At 36.2% G+C, this 16,974-nt stretch overlaps 1 protein-coding gene across 1 annotated transcript in view; it reads left to right on the forward strand.

Moving 5' to 3' along the window:
- Positions 1 to 16,974, forward strand: part of MROH2B (maestro heat like repeat family member 2B) — an 82,984-nt gene that overhangs the window by 39,562 nt on the left and 26,448 nt on the right. Inside the window, exons 16-24 of the mRNA XM_044657765.1 lie at positions 68 to 209; positions 1,554 to 1,597; positions 4,723 to 4,830; positions 6,295 to 6,411; positions 7,628 to 7,735; positions 12,954 to 13,106; positions 14,642 to 14,668; positions 15,004 to 15,126; positions 16,272 to 16,351. Coding sequence (XP_044513700.1) covers positions 68 to 209; positions 1,554 to 1,597; positions 4,723 to 4,830; positions 6,295 to 6,411; positions 7,628 to 7,735; positions 12,954 to 13,106; positions 14,642 to 14,668; positions 15,004 to 15,126; positions 16,272 to 16,351 — 902 coding nt within the window. The remainder of the gene's footprint in view (positions 1 to 67; positions 210 to 1,553; positions 1,598 to 4,722; positions 4,831 to 6,294; positions 6,412 to 7,627; positions 7,736 to 12,953; positions 13,107 to 14,641; positions 14,669 to 15,003; positions 15,127 to 16,271; positions 16,352 to 16,974) is intronic.

Genomic DNA, 16,974 nt, shown 5'->3' on the forward strand with positions numbered 1-16,974 from the left:
ATGAAAGGGAAGTGAGCATGCTAGAAAAGAACCATTGCAATTGCCATTTCTTTTTCCCAACCTGCAGGTGACTGCTGTCTTGGCCAGTGAGGGGCAGCCATGTGGGACTGGAGCAGTAGGTCTTCTAAAGAGCATGCCCAATATCATCCATCCAAACTTGATAGATCTTTGGAAAGAACTCATTCCTAAGCTGCTTCTTCCTTTGGAAGGTAAAAAAGAAGTTAGGTTAGGTTTGCATTCAAAGGAAAAAGAACCCATAGGAATTCAGCATCATGTGCTAAACTCTAAAATAATTTTATTTTATTTTTATATAATATGTATATATTATTTTTATTATATATATATTTATTGTATTGTATCATATATTATGCAAATATATAATATAATATATACTAATTTTATTACTTTTAGACAATATTAAGACTGGATTTATGTGCAAGTTGAATGAATCAAATTGTTTCTACAAATGGTTCCATGTCCTTTTTTCTCTGCTGACAACTTGTCTAATCATTAGAGGGGAACGGGCCATATTTTTGCCATTTTCTTCTAGATTTGAGAGATTCTTGATTTCAGCATTCCAGAAAGTGGTAATTAAAGGAGACAGGTAGAAGTCATAGTCTTAATAAAGCACCCCTATCATGATATGATCATTTTATAGTCATAAAGGAAATAAGAAAGGAAATAAGAAACCATGGGTTGTGGTATGGACAGAGAATCCCTTCCTTCCTGCCCAGCATTTCAAAAATTTCCAACTTGATATTATCTGAGAAATTGTTCTCAAGCAAGGAAGAAGGTCTAGAAGAAATTGCAGTATTCAGTGGTTCAAGCAGCCTGGCAAGGCAAGAGCCCTTCCACCAGAGGGAAGAGCAAGAGCACATAGAAAGAAACAGACAAAATGACTCGGGATTCCATAAGTTTAATTCCAGAGCCCCAGAAGAATTTTATTAACCTCTGTATCCATAACAAACTGACTCATCATAGGTGTTTCCAAAGGTGTCCTAAAGTCGGCTTACCTAAAATAATACATTTGCAAAGGGTTCTACATGACTTGCCCTAAGAAAAGAAGGATCCATTCTCTGTCAAAAGAATCTTCCCTTCAGGGCATAAATTTTGATATGGAAATAGTCCTACTCCCTTCACTGGTTATTATAATAAATTATTTTTTCTAAGTTTAGTTGAATAAAAAGAAAGAAAGAAAGAAATCATAGCTATTGGAAAACACAGATGAGTTCCCAATTATGATAACATTCCACATCCAAAAGTTACCCAAGTCAGGATGGAATCCTGGCAGAACTGCCCAGATCCTAGAGGTCTTTCTGGGTGCTGTTCTGTGGTCATGTTCAGGACAAAAGGAGACCTAGGTTAAATCACAAACCATGCCAAAATCTACATCCTTCCTCTATCTTTTATTTTAACATCAACAAATTATGTCTATTTAATTTCCCTCTAAGCATGAGCTACCTTTGTTATATATAATTGTAGGAAATTGGAAATTGTGAATATGCTCTAATTGTGATTACTTCTGGAGTCATTTAAATAACTTCTTTTTCTAGGAAACTGTTATAAAGTTGCACTGTGGGAGGACATGCTGCTGGAGGTAAGGGTGGCTTTTAGTTAAAATGGCAAAGATTTTCAGATGAAATCAGAAAGAGATTATTATTTACACAAGAGAATTCAAATTCAACAGGCAAAGAGTAGGTGAATTCCCATTTAAAAAATACAATCCTATAGAATGTGACATCAGGTCTTTTACAGAATCATAGATTTGATAGACTCTCAAAACATCATCTAGTCTGATGTGGCAAGAGTCTTCTCTACAAAGTAGAACAAAGGGCAGCTGGGTAGTTCAGTGGATTGAGAGTCAGGCCTAGAGATGGGAGGTCCTAGGTTCAAATCCAGCCTCAGACACTTCCCAGCTGTGTGACCCTGGGAAGGTTACTTGACCCCCCATTGCCCACCCTTACCACTCTTCCACCTATGAGCCAATACACAGAAGTTAAGGGTTTAAAAAAAGAGAGAGAGCAAAGTAGAACAAATCCAATCTCTTTTTCATACAATACTCTTAAAATATCTGAAAAAAAAAAAAACTACCATGCTCCCATAAGTAATGTGTTCTCTAGGTTAAACATATCCAAATCTTTTGGCCTTTCATGGCATTACTTGTTCCTTTCTGAATGATCTCTGGCTTTTTCATGTCCTTCCTAAAATATGATCCTCAGAAATGAACTCCGTTTTTATTCCACAAGTGGTTTGACCAAGGCGGACCCAGAGTATAGAGAGGCTAGTCCTACTCCTGGACCCTATGCCTCTGCAACCTAAAGTTGTGCAGGCTTGATTGAAACTTAATCCTACTGTCATTTCATATTGCCTTTGGGGTGTCCTTATTTGCTTAAGTGTTCTCTCATTTGACAGAGAACTATGCCACTTATGCATCAACCTATAACCTTTACTTTGATAAAGTGAGTACGAACTTTGAAGTTTAATGTTATTTTACTTTATACCTTTGTCAAATCTTCCCTCTCTTATTTTCTGTTTCTCCTTACACATTATTCATCCATTCACATAAAGAAAGGGAAGTAGGTTGAAAAACTTTACGATATATGTACATATATGTGGGCTTGCATATGTATGTATGCATGTATATACAAAGATAGATATTTAATAGGGAAAGCAAATACAAAAGGGAAACAGTCCTTTTCCTGAAGGAGCTTCAACTCTACCTATACTTACTTTTAACCAACCCTTAACTTGTAACCAAAGACTAAAAATCACAGAGAGAATTACAAATCCAACCTCCTCATGTAGAGTATTTCCCTCTCAATTACGATCCTCAAAATAGTTATTTTGGAAAAATATAATAAACTAAGAATGCCATCCGACTCATGACAGTATCTGTGATTGAAAACTACAGGAGAATGCTGGGTCTAAAAGAAATCTGAGGATTCTATGAGAGGTCAAAAGAGGATTCCCCCCTCTTACCTTCTTCCACTCAGTTTGGGACATCTGAAAATAGCTCTGTAGCCTCCATAATCAGATATATGATCCATCCAGTTAATATATCCTTCATTTCCATCCAATTTCCTTACTTTATGTAAAATTCCTGATATTTCCTCTAGGTATAAATATTCTACTATAATGGAAGTATTTTTGCCAGGCATTTTCTTTTTTTAATCTTCATGGTAAATAAAATTCCTTCTCTTGCTGTTTAATTGATTTCAGTTTGGGTCCAATTCTTCATGACCTATTTGGGATTTTTTAGCAAAGATACTGGAGGTGTTTGCCATTTCCTTCTCCAACTCATTTTACAGATGAGAAAACCAAGGCAAACAGGACTAATTGATTTGCCCAGGGTCATGTAAAGTAACTGAGGCCATATTTGAACTTAGGTACTCCTGACTTCAGGTCTGGCAATCTACCCACTGCGCCACTTAGGTGTTTTTTTTTCCTTAACTATAACTGGCTTCCTCTGTGAGTGATTATCTTAAACTATTCATGAACTATTTATAGACTATCCTTCCTCTCCTCACTTTGAAAGATCCATAGAATAGAAGATTTAAATCTAGAAATAACCCCACTCCCTCTCATTTGATAACAGGTTCTTTTTTTTCCTGAGTTTAGACTGAATGAAAAAGGAAAGAAAGAATCATAGATTTTGGAAAATATAAAAACAAAAAATTGTCCCTAGTTCTGATAAGAAGTTATCTCCTTTAAGAGTAAGGGTTTATTTTGCTTTTGCCTCTTTATACTTGGCTTCTAATACAGTTTGTGGTAGATGCATGGATCACTGAACTGAACTGTGTCATTAATGAATGGATAGTAGTTATTAATCATTTACTATGTGTCAAATACTTTACTAAGCACTGAGAATAAAAATACAAAACTAAGACAAGGAGGTAACAATCTAATGGGGTAGAGGACACACAAAGGAGAGAAGTGGTCAGGTAAAGCTAGTATGGTCTGGGAAGTCACAATGATGGTAAATAGACAGGGCAGTTAGATTTTGTGTGTGTGTGTGTGTGTGTGTGTGTGTGTGTGTGTGTGTGTGTTCTTCTGCTACATAGCTAATAAGAAAATATGCTTTAAGTAATTTCACATGTATATTTGATATCATATTGCTTGCCTTCTAAAGGAGAAAGTAGGGGCAGAAGGGAGAGTATTTAGAACTCAAAAAAAAATTTTAATGGAAGGTTTAAAAAATTACACATAATTGGAAAATATTTAACAAAAATAAAAAAGTCAGTAATGAGGGCTCTGATTGGTGAATAAAGTTATTTATATAAAGTGCTTAGTAAACCTGGAAATATTATTTAAATGTTTGCTATCTTGATGATTCAGAAATTTTCCTTCCTTTTATGTGTCAGTGGTTTTTTTAAAAATTAATCTCAAGAAATTTCCAACTTTGAAAAAATTCAACTCAATCTTGAAATTCAGTAAGATAATGTTTCTCATTCATTTACCTATTGTGCCAAAAGAATCACACTCAAAAGATGAAGCTTCCTGTTCTTTTTCTTCCTCTCTGTTCTTTGGGAAATCATGTCTTAGCAGGGAAGAACCTGGGAATGAATAGAAAAAGAGTTCGGAGGTGACAGTTTATTTCACCAAGATTATGTTTATCTCTCATTTCTTTGTAATTATTTTTTTAAAACCTAAGGTGCTAGAAAGATGCAAATAGCCTGTAGCAATAAACTTTGTCTTATTTCCAACTCTGACTTCCTTTAACAGCTTCTAAGGGAATCTTTATGGAAGATCAATGACAGAAACTGGAGTATACAACTGACCCAAGAATTCATTTTCCAGATGGAAGGCTATAATGACAATTCAATTGAGAAGGTCTGTTTTCAACTAAAATTTTCAAATAGGCTCCTGGCATTAACAAGTCAGTATTATAGAAAGTAGTTACAATAGGACACAGTCTTTTATTTGAAATGTAAAATTATTGCCTACAGTTATCCACTGTCAAACCATAAAATAAAACTTTTCTTAGTGGTAATCTCTGTTTTTTTAAGATGGCTTATTCTCAGAATTAGATGGGCCATCTCCAACAAAAATTATTTTCCAATATGATTAAAATAAATTCATAGACCCTTAGACCTAAGAAAAAAACAAGAAGCCAGCAAGATGAGCCCTGGGTATCCAACAACACCAGCACCTAAATTCTAAATTATCTTAGGTCCTCTGTCCACTAAATAATCTCACTGAAGAATATTTCCTAAGCTCCTAACTACAGTGTTAAGTATACCTGTAAGGAATCCTCCTCTACTAAGGTTTTTGAGAAATGACATAATGTAATGGAGAGGCCCTTGGACTGAGTCAGAGACACCTGGGGATCAAGCCCTGCTTTTGACATTTACTAACTATGTAATATTGATCAACTCATTTGTCTTCTCTGTGCCTTTGTTTCCTCATCTGTAAAATGAAGAGGTTGTCCTGTAAGTTGCCTTTCAGTTCTAAATCTATGACCCTATGAAGTTCTTCTGCATCTCCAGACTCATCAACAAAACAATTATTTAACCCAAGACAGAACCCTATTCACACAAAAAAAGTCTTCCTTTGATTTTTTTAAACCCTAGTTCTGAATACTTCAGGGATTCTGTTAGAAGAGGAAAATAAAGCTTGGCTTCTCTCCCTAGAAACTTGAAGAAACAGTTGGGACAAAACTAGGAAGAGCCTAGAGCAGATGGGGTAGATGATGCCATTACCCTCAGACCTGTAGGCACTTCTAAAGAGGATGGAAGCAACAGGAATGTTCCTATCATGTCCTCACACTCAGTTATTCCTCTGCTACTTTTCCCTCAGCAATGTTTGTCATTATAAAGAAGAAGAAAGTTTGGAAAGCAGGGAGAAGGTTGCCATATGGTGGCATGCTGGACCACCACTTTTTAATATTTCTCTTCTTCCTGCAGTAGAGATGGATAAGGAACTGTCTATAGTAAGATATGATGATCAAGGCTGGAGTAACCAAAATCTTTCCTGTCTCAAATTAGGCTCACTTTCCTATTTTTACTCATCCTCTGTAAAGATGGAGAACAGCTGGTAAAAATTCTGCTTAAAATGATCCTATCATCAAACATTTATTAAGTTAAACCACAGATGTCTCTTCAAATGATAATTCCAGCTCTTCCCTTTTCCTCTGACTACCTTTTTTCTCATCCTTAAAAATAATTATTATTTCTTCCTAAAATACATTTGAGGTGGTTTGCAGAGTTAGAGCAATTAAAGATGTAAAAGGAGAACAGCGGTTAAAAGAAGCAGAAACATTTGACATCCTGATGTTTGTCTTTCCTTTTTTCCCAGAAATTCCTTTGGAAGGCTCTAGGAACCACACTATCATGCTGCCAGGATGTACACTTTGTAAGCACACAATTGAAAGAGATCATAGTCAATGCCGCCCAGTTAGGGTACCAGAGAGAGGTAAGGAAATCTTCTATCACTTCCTCTCCAACTTATTTTATGGAGGTCAGCCATATCCTCCAAACCTCCCACTGAAATAACAATAAAATCTCATGCCTCCAGCTGTTGTACACTAGAAAATTTTCCAGAAAAACTGAAGTGTACCATTTTGCACATTTTTCATGGAAAACTTTGTTAAAGAATGTATTCCACTTGTTTCTGTCTTCTTAGGTTATGGTGATCAATAGTATCGTGATCATTTGATGCTCCTAAAAATAATAATAATCAAATAAAATGAGCATTTCCATAAATATAACACATAAACATAATGAAATGATATGAGAACTGTGTGTGAGAATACAGATTTCTAGTATATATGGCTTGCTTTTCTTTTTAATTATATAATGATTTCAACCTGTAGCTTTCAAAACTGCCCTACTTACTTCTGTGTTTTTGGCTTTCCTTCTGATCTCTGCTTTAAATATATATCTATGCCTCACTGACCCTTTTTTCTTTCTTTGCCTTCCCCCTTCTTTTTAGTTTTTTCTTTCTTTACTTTTTTTGCAGCATAATTCATATTCTTCCTCACTTTCCCGCCTACTCCAGCCCCAATATAAAGCAACAGCAACAACATTGAAAACAAAAATATGAAAACTCTTGTGTCAAACACAGTCAATCAAATATTCTCATATAACTATATGTTAACATTTCTGCCTCATTCTGCCCCCTGAATCCATTATCTCTCTGCCTAGAGACAATGAAACATGCTTCATCACTAGTCCTCTTGAATCATGGTTGGAAGAATATGAATTATAATTTAGAAAGCACTTAGAAGCAAGTGGTAGCTAGGAAAAAGTTGAGTGAAACAAGAGCAGTCCATTAAACATGGTCTTTCCAGAAGCAATGGTAATATTGGCTTGATTATATTTTTGGAGACAACCAAGAAAGAAAGGGTCATATTAAATAGGAAGCTATGTAGTGCCGGGGAGTTTAGAGCTGAGTTTCATGTGTCCTTCTGGTATGATCTTTAGAGGTCCAATTTAAAGGGTGAAACTGAGTGTCTGGGCAGAAAATTGCCAAGATGAAAATGAGGCAACAGAGTCCAAGGGAATTCAAAAGTGAGTTTTAAAAAGACTCATCAAATGTAAGGGAAAAAAAAACTACTAACTCTCTTCCCCTAAGTATAAAATCTAGTGTACATTCAGTTAAAATAAGTATTCTATGACTCAATTCCTAGGCAACTGTTTCTATTCTGGGATATTGTGCCAAGAATCATATGGACATTGTTTTGAAAGTTCTTAAAGCATACCAAGAGGAAATGAAGACCTTTGCAAGTCGTGTTAAGGTAAAAGATACAACTTTCCCTTAAAATACTTTGTAATGTCAGGCACTACTGCTTCCTTAGGCTAACATTAATGTCCTTATAGAACAACTAGGTGGTACAATGGATAGAGTGTTGGGCCTCAGATCAGGAACACTCATCTTCCCGAGTTCAAATCTGGCCTTAGACACTTTCTAGATGTGTGATATTGGGCAAATCATTTAACCCTGTTTGCCTCAGTTCCTCAACTGTAACAAATGAGCTGAAGAAGAAAATGGCATATCATTTCAGAAACTTTGCCAAGAAAACCCCAAATAGAGTCACCAAGAGTTTGATCTGACTGAAATAACTGAACAACAACAAAAACAAACAACAAAATCTTTTTGCCATGTCATAAGCATAGCAAAAACAGGGTCTTTTGGAAATTAGATTAGGAAGCAGGAAGCTATGCACTTTTTTGTCAGTGTCACTTCTATATTTGTAGACAAGATGAGGGAATGTAGAATGGCAACCAATTAAATGATCTGACTTACAGAGTGTTAACTAATGAATCATTATTACCTAGAGCAGGGGCTTATAACAAAGATTCTATGAATTTGTGGCTAATTGTATATATTCTGATAATTATATCTCAATAAGATTGATTTCCTTGGTAATTCTATATATTTTATTTTTACACATTTAAAATCACTCTGAGAAGAGGTCCATAGGCTTAACTGAGTACCAAAGGGCTCAGACACAAAAAAGCATTAAGATTCCTTGACGTAAATAGAAGCTTCTAAGGACTTGTTATAGGACTATGTCCTTTGCCCTATGACAGTCAACACTTTTTTTAGTTTACCTTCACCTTGATAAAAGGCATAAAAACATACATTTGAGATTTAAAGATAATGCGAAGCCAGGTAGTAGGCTTAATTTATTGACTGACAGAATAAGTATCCCAAAATACCATGAGTGGGAAAAAAATAAGCAGAAGATGATGTTGAAATCTTAAATCCTGCACTTCAAAAACCAAGAGTGTGAGTACAAAAGAGGGAAGGTATGGCTAGATCATGGTTCATGTAAAAGGATTTCTAGTATGAATTAGCATTAAAGAAATATTATAACTGTATTCTGTATTGGTCATTATGTATCTATTTAGTGTTGCATTCAATTCTGAACACTATTATTTCCAGTGAGAGATTTCAAATTTTCTTCAATTTTTTTCACTTTTGAATTTGTTTCCTGTTGTCTCATGAAGTTACTAGCTTCCATTTGTCTAATTCTAATTTTTAGAGAGCCATTTTTTCCTTTGAGGCTTTGTACTTCATTTCTTAGGGGATTATTTTCTTGTTTGAGATATTCTATTTCTCTTTTAGGAAACTATTTTCTTTAGTAAGCTTTTGTTCTAAGCTGCTGATTTTTTCCTATCATTTTCTTTTCTAATTTTACTTCAAATTTTCTTATTATTTGTTTTTCTATACTTTTGGAGGGCTCTTCCAAAGGGTTCATTGAAGGTTTGACATCCTTTCACATTTTCCTTTGAGGCTCCACACATTTTCATTTTTGTATTGCTGTCCTTTTCTAAGCCTATATTTTGGTCATCTCTCTCATTGAAATGTTTTTTCTAGTATCAGGCTTTTTCCTCTATCATTTGCTCTTTTAGAGGTTATTTTCTCCCTTGATTTCATCTATATGCTGAAGTTTAGCACCATTCCTGGGGTTAAAGGAGTGTGTGTGTACTGGATTAAGGATCAGCTCAGCTGCCTCAATCTCAGATTGAGCACTCTGCAAAGGCAGTCTGGTGGGCCTGCTCTGTGGAGTTTTACAGCTATTTAGTCTAGCTGGATCTAGCTGGGTTCTGCCCAGTCCACCCCAATCTGGACCGTGTTAGGCTGAGTCCCTCCCACTGCTGCTTGTTCTGTATTTCATTGGTTTCTGAGTCCTTCTTGATGTCTCTTGATGTTGTTCTGGACCAGAATACTACTTTATCCCTTCTTCTGTTGGTTCTGCTTCTCCAGGATTGATTGTGAGGCATTTTTGTTCTCCACTGGTCATTTGGAATGTGTTTGGATGGCTTTGAGTTTCTTCTTCATCTTGGCCTGATGTGTCCCTGATGTTGCTGCTGCTAACTCTGAGCCTTGAGCACTGTTATTTCAAGAGGGAAAAATTCAAAGATGAGAGACTAAAACATATGTATCAGACTTCTTCTTTGTGTAATTTTGGACATGAGACATAAGATCCTTGGAATTAAAATTTCCTCACCTGTGAAAGGAGGCAATTGGGCTAAATAACCTCCATAGTGCTTTCCAGATCTGTACATGGAACTCTAATAATGAGGATGTTTACTCTGAAGAAGAGAACACTTAAATGGAAAACTAGAGGTATCTTCAAATTTATGAAGGATTATCATATAAAAGAGGGAATTATAAAGCAGAAAAAGGTAAGATGGTGTGATATAAAATCCCTAAGGCAGCTGAGCAGAAGAGAGAAGGAAAAGGGGAGAGAATTAAGGCAGGGAGACCAATTAGAAGGCTAGCTCCATAATCCAAGGAAGAAGTGATGAGAGCCTGAATTAGGGTTGTGGCTGTAGGAGCAGAGAAAATGTATTGTAGTATTACCTATTTCCCTTTTAACAATAGGCTAGGACACTGGTGGATTCAGGGAATCGCTGATTCATCTTCCATACTAGAAATAGGGGCTATTGTGAGCAAAGAAACTTTGGAATAGATCTGGTATAGTTTGAGTTAATTTTGCCCTTAATGTAAAATCAGGAAATACCTGGGTTTAAATTGTACCTCTGACAATAATTATTTGAACTTTCTGAAATTTAGTTTCTTTATCCTTAATATGAGCACAATAATGCCTGGGAGTGGGGGAGGGGTGACTAGGAGGCTTACTGGTGAAAGACTCAGACATGGAGACAGAAGGATCTGGGTTCAAATCTGACTTCAGACTCTTTCTATGTGACCCTAGGCAAGTCACTTAGCCTCAATTAACTAGGCATTACTTTTCTTTTGCCTACTTAATATTGCTTCTAACATGTAAGATAAAGGATCTTTTCTAAATAAATAAATGAATGAATGAATGAATAAAATAATAACTGTAGAACTTACCTCACAGGTTTTATTTGAAGATCAAATGAGGTTCAATTTAAAGCAAGCATTAATTAAGTACTTACTTAGTAAAAGGCATGGTATTGGATGCCAAGTTTATGAAACAGCCTCTATCCTTGAGGAATTTATATTGTACTTGGTCAAGAGTGGAAGAGAAGGGGACAACAAATGACCACATAAATATAAATTATATAAAAAGTAAATGCAAGGTTATGTCAGGGTGGAGAGAACACTAGCAACTCGGGAGGAGGAGGCAGAATCAGAAAAGATGTCTTCTAAGAAGAAGCCCTTAAGCCTTGAAGAGAACTAAGGATTCCCCAGAGTCAGAGGGAAGGAGGGAGAGAGATCCAGATTGAAGGAAAGCTTGGACAAAGGCAGAGAGGCAGAAAGAAAATGAAATATACAATATATGAGAATTGATATTAAATTAATCTAGAAAGACAATTTGGAATCATATTGTGGAAAATGTTTGCTGCAAATTTCTCTGATAAAGTTTCATTCTAAGATATATAGGGAATTATGTTAAATTTATAATAGGGATCTTTTTGAATTAATAAATAGTCCAAGGATTTAAACAGTCTGTCCTCAAGAAAGGCAATTGGGATTAAATGATTGCCATGGGTCACACAGCTAGGAAGTATCTGAAGCCAGATTTGAACCCAAAATCTCCCATCTCCTGGCCTATCAACTGAGCTATTTTGCTGCCCCTATGTCAGCTGTTATTAATAAGAGTCAATCATCTGAAAATACAGAAAGGTATCCCTTGGTTTACTAAAAATAAGAACTTCCAAACACAAGTGCTGCCAATATGAAATGAATGGATGGGCTCAGGATGTTCACCACCACAGAAGGTATTCAAATAAAGGATAAGTCGCTACCTAATGGCAAATATGAGAAAGGAGGCATGAATCTGGTAATAGACAGGGCTAGATAATCTCTAACATTCTTCTAATATGGGGATTATGGCGCCTTTAGTGTTTTGATAGAGCCATAATTTCACCAGGATTGGTACTACCTCCACCAATGCAGATGAAAGCCTTCTATATCTTCTCATCTTTTACTATATTTTTCTATGTCCTTCCATACAGACTCCACAGAGGGTCTACCTAATCTGCTGAAGACCTTTCTTTTGATCTTTGACCATCCATGAACTCTACACTTGAGCTAAACTAGCCTATTCTCTATGTTTTTCTCTTAAGGTTTATGCTGACTTGTTATTGTAGCATTTCCAAGATAGTCTTCTCTCTTCCTTATCTCCCTAAAATTCCTCTTTATCCTTTAAAACCCAACTCAAACCCTTCACATTTTGTGAATTCTTCCTTGATATCCTTGTTGGATAATGAGTATCTCACTTGGGCCTCACAAGACATTTGGTCTATGCAGTAAACTAATGCACTTTTCTAAAAAGTTTCCAATTAGAGTTCTCTCTATATGTTTCTTATTCTCCTGCCAAACTATAAGATCCTCAAAGGCAAGGACTGCTTCTTATCAAAACTTTACATCCCATCCATTGCCTAGCACCTTGTAGCCACTTACATGGATAAATGTTTTACAGAATTCTTTCATTTTGTATTAGGAGACTCTCTTTTACAGTCATATGTCTTAAAATGCATTATTGAAACTTCCCCTTATAAAAATTGTTGGTAATATATTGTAGCCTACTTATACCCACCACTTATCTTTCTATTGTCCAATGGACTTTTTGTCTTTATTTCTTCTTCTTATATCACAGTGTTCCAAATACAAATATCCTTCCAGTCATATTATATAGGATTGTACAATAAATATCAAAATTTTCCCTTCATCTCTTTCTGATAGTAGTAGAGAAAGAACAAATAATATTGGTATGTGTCTGTTGAAGGTCTGTGAAAGTCACTTAAATATGCATGCCACCTTGTTTCAAGTGTCCCAATTATTATCATTATCAATTACAAGATATTGAGTGTATGTAAGATACCTAACCCTTAATAGGTACTATAAATAGGAGGATGACTGTATTATTAAAATTATGTTGCTATCACCTCAATAATCTTTTGGGAGACCTTTTATAGTTAGCAGAAAATTGGGATTTCAATTTGAGAAAATAGCCTGAGAAAAAATAAATTGACTCAGCAATATTTTTTGTATTTCCCTTTCCTCATGTTTAGTCTCTCTTTTATGGAAATAAGAGTTTGTCCAAGATTGACCTTATTGCCATATATGGACATGTGGCTCTCCAAGCTCCCAAAAGACAACTTCTCCCCATCGTGGAAAAAGACATCGTAACCCCAATCCTGACTCTCTATACTTCCAGCTGTCAGGTAAGAGTCAGCCACATCAAGATGCTCAGGTGATCTAATTCAGGGTTTTCCCTAGTGGGGTGCAAGGATCCAAGTGGATCTTTGGCTCATAGGCATTCCTTTGAGTCAAGGAAGAGTTCATCAGGATATGAACTCTAATGGAGCAGCCTCTAGAAAATTGGTATAAAGAAATAAGGGAATGAGACGGAGAACAAGATATTCTGTAAGAAAGGTCAGAGGCTTTCTCAAGTCCTTCAAAACTCAGGTTTATTATACTGTCCCAAAGCAATTTGGCTCAGACTGAGCTAATCTCACTCAGAATTCAGCACTTACTGTGCATATATAATTCCTTCAGCAATGTCTTTTACTGATGTTTCTTATTTTGTGTTTTCTTTAACTTACCTTTTCAATCATTATGTCTTGTCCACACAATTCCATTGTAAGCTTCTTGAAGACAAAAACAATTTATCCCTCACAGCATAAGTACAGTACACTAATCATTATTTGTGGATTGATTTTTTATATATGATGAAAAAATGAAAATATAGATATACAGTAAATGTTACTTGGAAATCACAAAAAGAAAAAAATGATTTATTATATGAAATTCAGCCCTAAAGAAATCATGTCAGGGCATCTGGGTAGTTCAGTGGATTGAGAGTCAGGCCTAGAGACGGAAGGTCCTAGTTTCAAATCTGGCCTCAGACACTTCCCAGCTGTGTGACCCTGGGCAAGTCACTTAACCCCTATTGCCCACCCTTACCACTCTTCCACCTAGGAGCCAATACACAGAAGTTAAGGGTTTAAAAAAAATCGTGTCACCCCCAACCCCAACCATATACATGCTGAAAATTTTTGTCTTAAATATTATAACCATCCAAATCATCCCTATGCCATCATCTAGTGTCCTATCCATATCTCTAAAAATATTATTGATATCTTTTGTTTTTACATCAACCACATTTCCCAACATTTCCCTCTCTCCTACTAGAAAGTCATCCTTTGTGACAACAAAGAAAAAAACGAACAAAACTAACTCATCAGTCAAGTTGTACTTTACATGCAGTTTCATAATCATAGACCATTATGCCCACCGCCACCTCTGTAAAGAAAGAAAGAAATCTATTTTCATATCTCTTCTTTGGAGTAATGCCAGACATTTTAATTTTATATTTTCCATTTTGTTTGTTTCTCTTTTTCATTAGTTCAGTTGCTTTAAATCTCATGAACCTTCAGCTCCATTTTCCTCCCATCTTTATAAATAGCTTTTTAGAATACTCATATGGCACTGAAATGCAAAGGTTCACACTTATATTTGATTCTGAACTCTGAGGTTCTGGATTTAGCTGGATAGTTAAGGATTACTCTATGAAGTGTAGTTAGCCTTTGATATTCTTACCCTAAAACCTTCAAATTTGAGAGAATTGAAAAAAGCCACTGATGGGATTTGGAATGATGCTTCAATGTTCCCTATCGGGCAAATAAGCTAGTTTCAAGAGAACTTGATTGTTCCATAACCACTCATTTAATTTTTGTTTTTATTTTTTACTTTTCAGGTATTGGGAATAACTGTTTTAAATAAGGTGAGTCACATTTCAATGCCTTTGTTATTCTAGTAGTTACGGTCTGTTGTAAAAAATCATTCAAAATTATATAGCATCTTGAAATGGTTCCCAACAGTAGAATCAGAAGTTTAGGGGGGGGGGTCTCCTATTCTGAAGCCACAGAACATAAAGCTACTCTAAAACAATTTAAAGGGCTTCACAATTTTTCATTCCATAGAGTTGGAAAGTTAGATTCTTCTATGTAGAAGCAAAGCAAAGAACCTAATACATGAAAGGAGTGGGTTGGATTTTCTCATTCAGTGGCTCATTACTAGCAACTCATTTATCATATATAATCTTTCATTTCCCTTTAGAACATTGATCTGCAAATGAACTTCACAAAAAGCATCACTGAAATTAGTGTTGCTGTTCGGGAGGCCGAAGAACTACTAAATTTTAATTTTTCCCATAAGGAAGTGCTCCTTGGACACATGCTGGTGAGTGTACAAATGTGCACTAGATTATCTCATATTTTCGTTTATTTTTTTAACCCTTTCCTTTTACCTTTTAACCTTACCTGTTACCTTTATTAAACCCTTCCACCTCAGAATCACTACTGTGTATTGGTTCCAAGGCAGAAGAGCAGTAAGGGCTAGGCAATGGGAGTCAAGTGACTTGCCCAGGGTCACACAGCTAGGGAGTGGCTGAGGACAGAATTGACTCCAGGACTTCCCTACTCCAAGATAAGCTCTCTATCCATTGAGCCACCTAGCTGCCCCTTATTATTGTTTTAACAATACTATGCCAGAAAAATTGCCACTCCTGAGTAGGAAAAACGGTCTTTATTACACATAGACCCAGGGGGATCTCTCCTCTTTACATCGGCCCCAAGCATTAGTGGTATAGGCATTATATGGCATTAGGTACATAACATCATTTGTTTGCCTGATTTAGCAAGAGCGATAACACGCCTGATTATCTGGGATGGGGAGTGAGTAATAGTCAGACCTTGGACTGCACCTGGCAGTCTGGAGGTGATAGTCAGACCTTTAGCCAAGGGGAGAGACTGAATTTCTTCATCATGTCACCTTATTATTGTTTCAACAATAGGATTTTTCTTCCAAAATTAATAAACAGTGTGGGGAGTGGGCAGCTGGGTGGTTCAGTGGATTGAGAACCAAGCCTAGAGACAGGAGGTTTTGGGTTCAAATCTGATTTCAGATACTTCCTGGCTGTGTGACCCTGGACAAGTCACTTAACCCCTATTGCCTAGCCTTTACTGCTCTTCTGCCTTAGATCCAATACACATTATTGAATCTAAGTCTGAAGGTAAGGAGTTTAAAAAATTAATAATTAGGAAACAAATTGGCCAGTCCCAGGGGAGGAAAGGGGGAAGGAAATAAGCACTTATTAAGTACCTACAATGTACCAGGTACTGTACTAAGAGCCTTATAAATATTATCTCATTTGGTTAGAGAGCAAGTATCTCATTTCCCACTAATATTTCCTCCTTGAAGGTACAGGAAAGCAGCAGTACCTGGGAGATCAAGAATAATGAAATAGAAATCGGCCTAATCTCAATAGGAATGAGCCCCCCTGGGAAAAAATTCTTTATAGCCCATTTTACCTCTTTGTGTTGCAGGACTTGATCAGAGAAGAACCCATGGATTCCTTAGCTAGCCCTGTTCGATGGAAAGCACTAATTGCTATTCGATGGCTAAGGTAGAGAACCTCTGCTCTTGTCTCCCCTCTATAGCCCAGATCAGCAGGTTTACCTGTTAACCCTGACCAAAAGGGAAAAAAATCCTATAAATGTGATTTGGATTAGAAACTTTGTCTCTTTCCCAAAGAGTAACAAACTAGATGTATGGACAAGCTAACAAGAAGCAAATAACCAATCAGAAGAATCAGCTTTAATAAAGTATAGAATACAAATGCATCTTCTTTAAGGAATTTGCTTGGATTTTTGTTTTGTTATTGTTCAGTCACATTTGACTCTTTATGATTCTGTTTGAGCTTGTCTTGGCAAAGATAATGGAGTGGTTTTTCCATTTCCTTCTCTAGTTCATTTTACAGCTGAGGAAACTAAGGCAAGCAGAGTTAAGTAACTTGCTCAAGGTCACACAGCTAGCATTTGAGGACAGATTTGAACTCGGGAAGATAAACTGTCCTGCCGTCAAGCCCAAAACTATTCATTGTGCCACCTAGCTGCCCAAAGTTTGCTCATCTAGATTAAAAAATGTTTGCCCTGTTCTCATTCCCATAGATTAGCCCCAAAGCCTTCTGTTTACCTAAAAAAGAAAAAAAAAAGTCTAAACTTTTATCATTCATTGCCTGTATGCATT

The sequence above is a fragment of the Gracilinanus agilis genome, chromosome 1 (assembly GCF_016433145.1).
Source record: "Gracilinanus agilis isolate LMUSP501 chromosome 1, AgileGrace, whole genome shotgun sequence".
In the NCBI taxonomy this organism is placed as follows: domain Eukaryota; kingdom Metazoa; phylum Chordata; class Mammalia; order Didelphimorphia; family Didelphidae; genus Gracilinanus; species Gracilinanus agilis.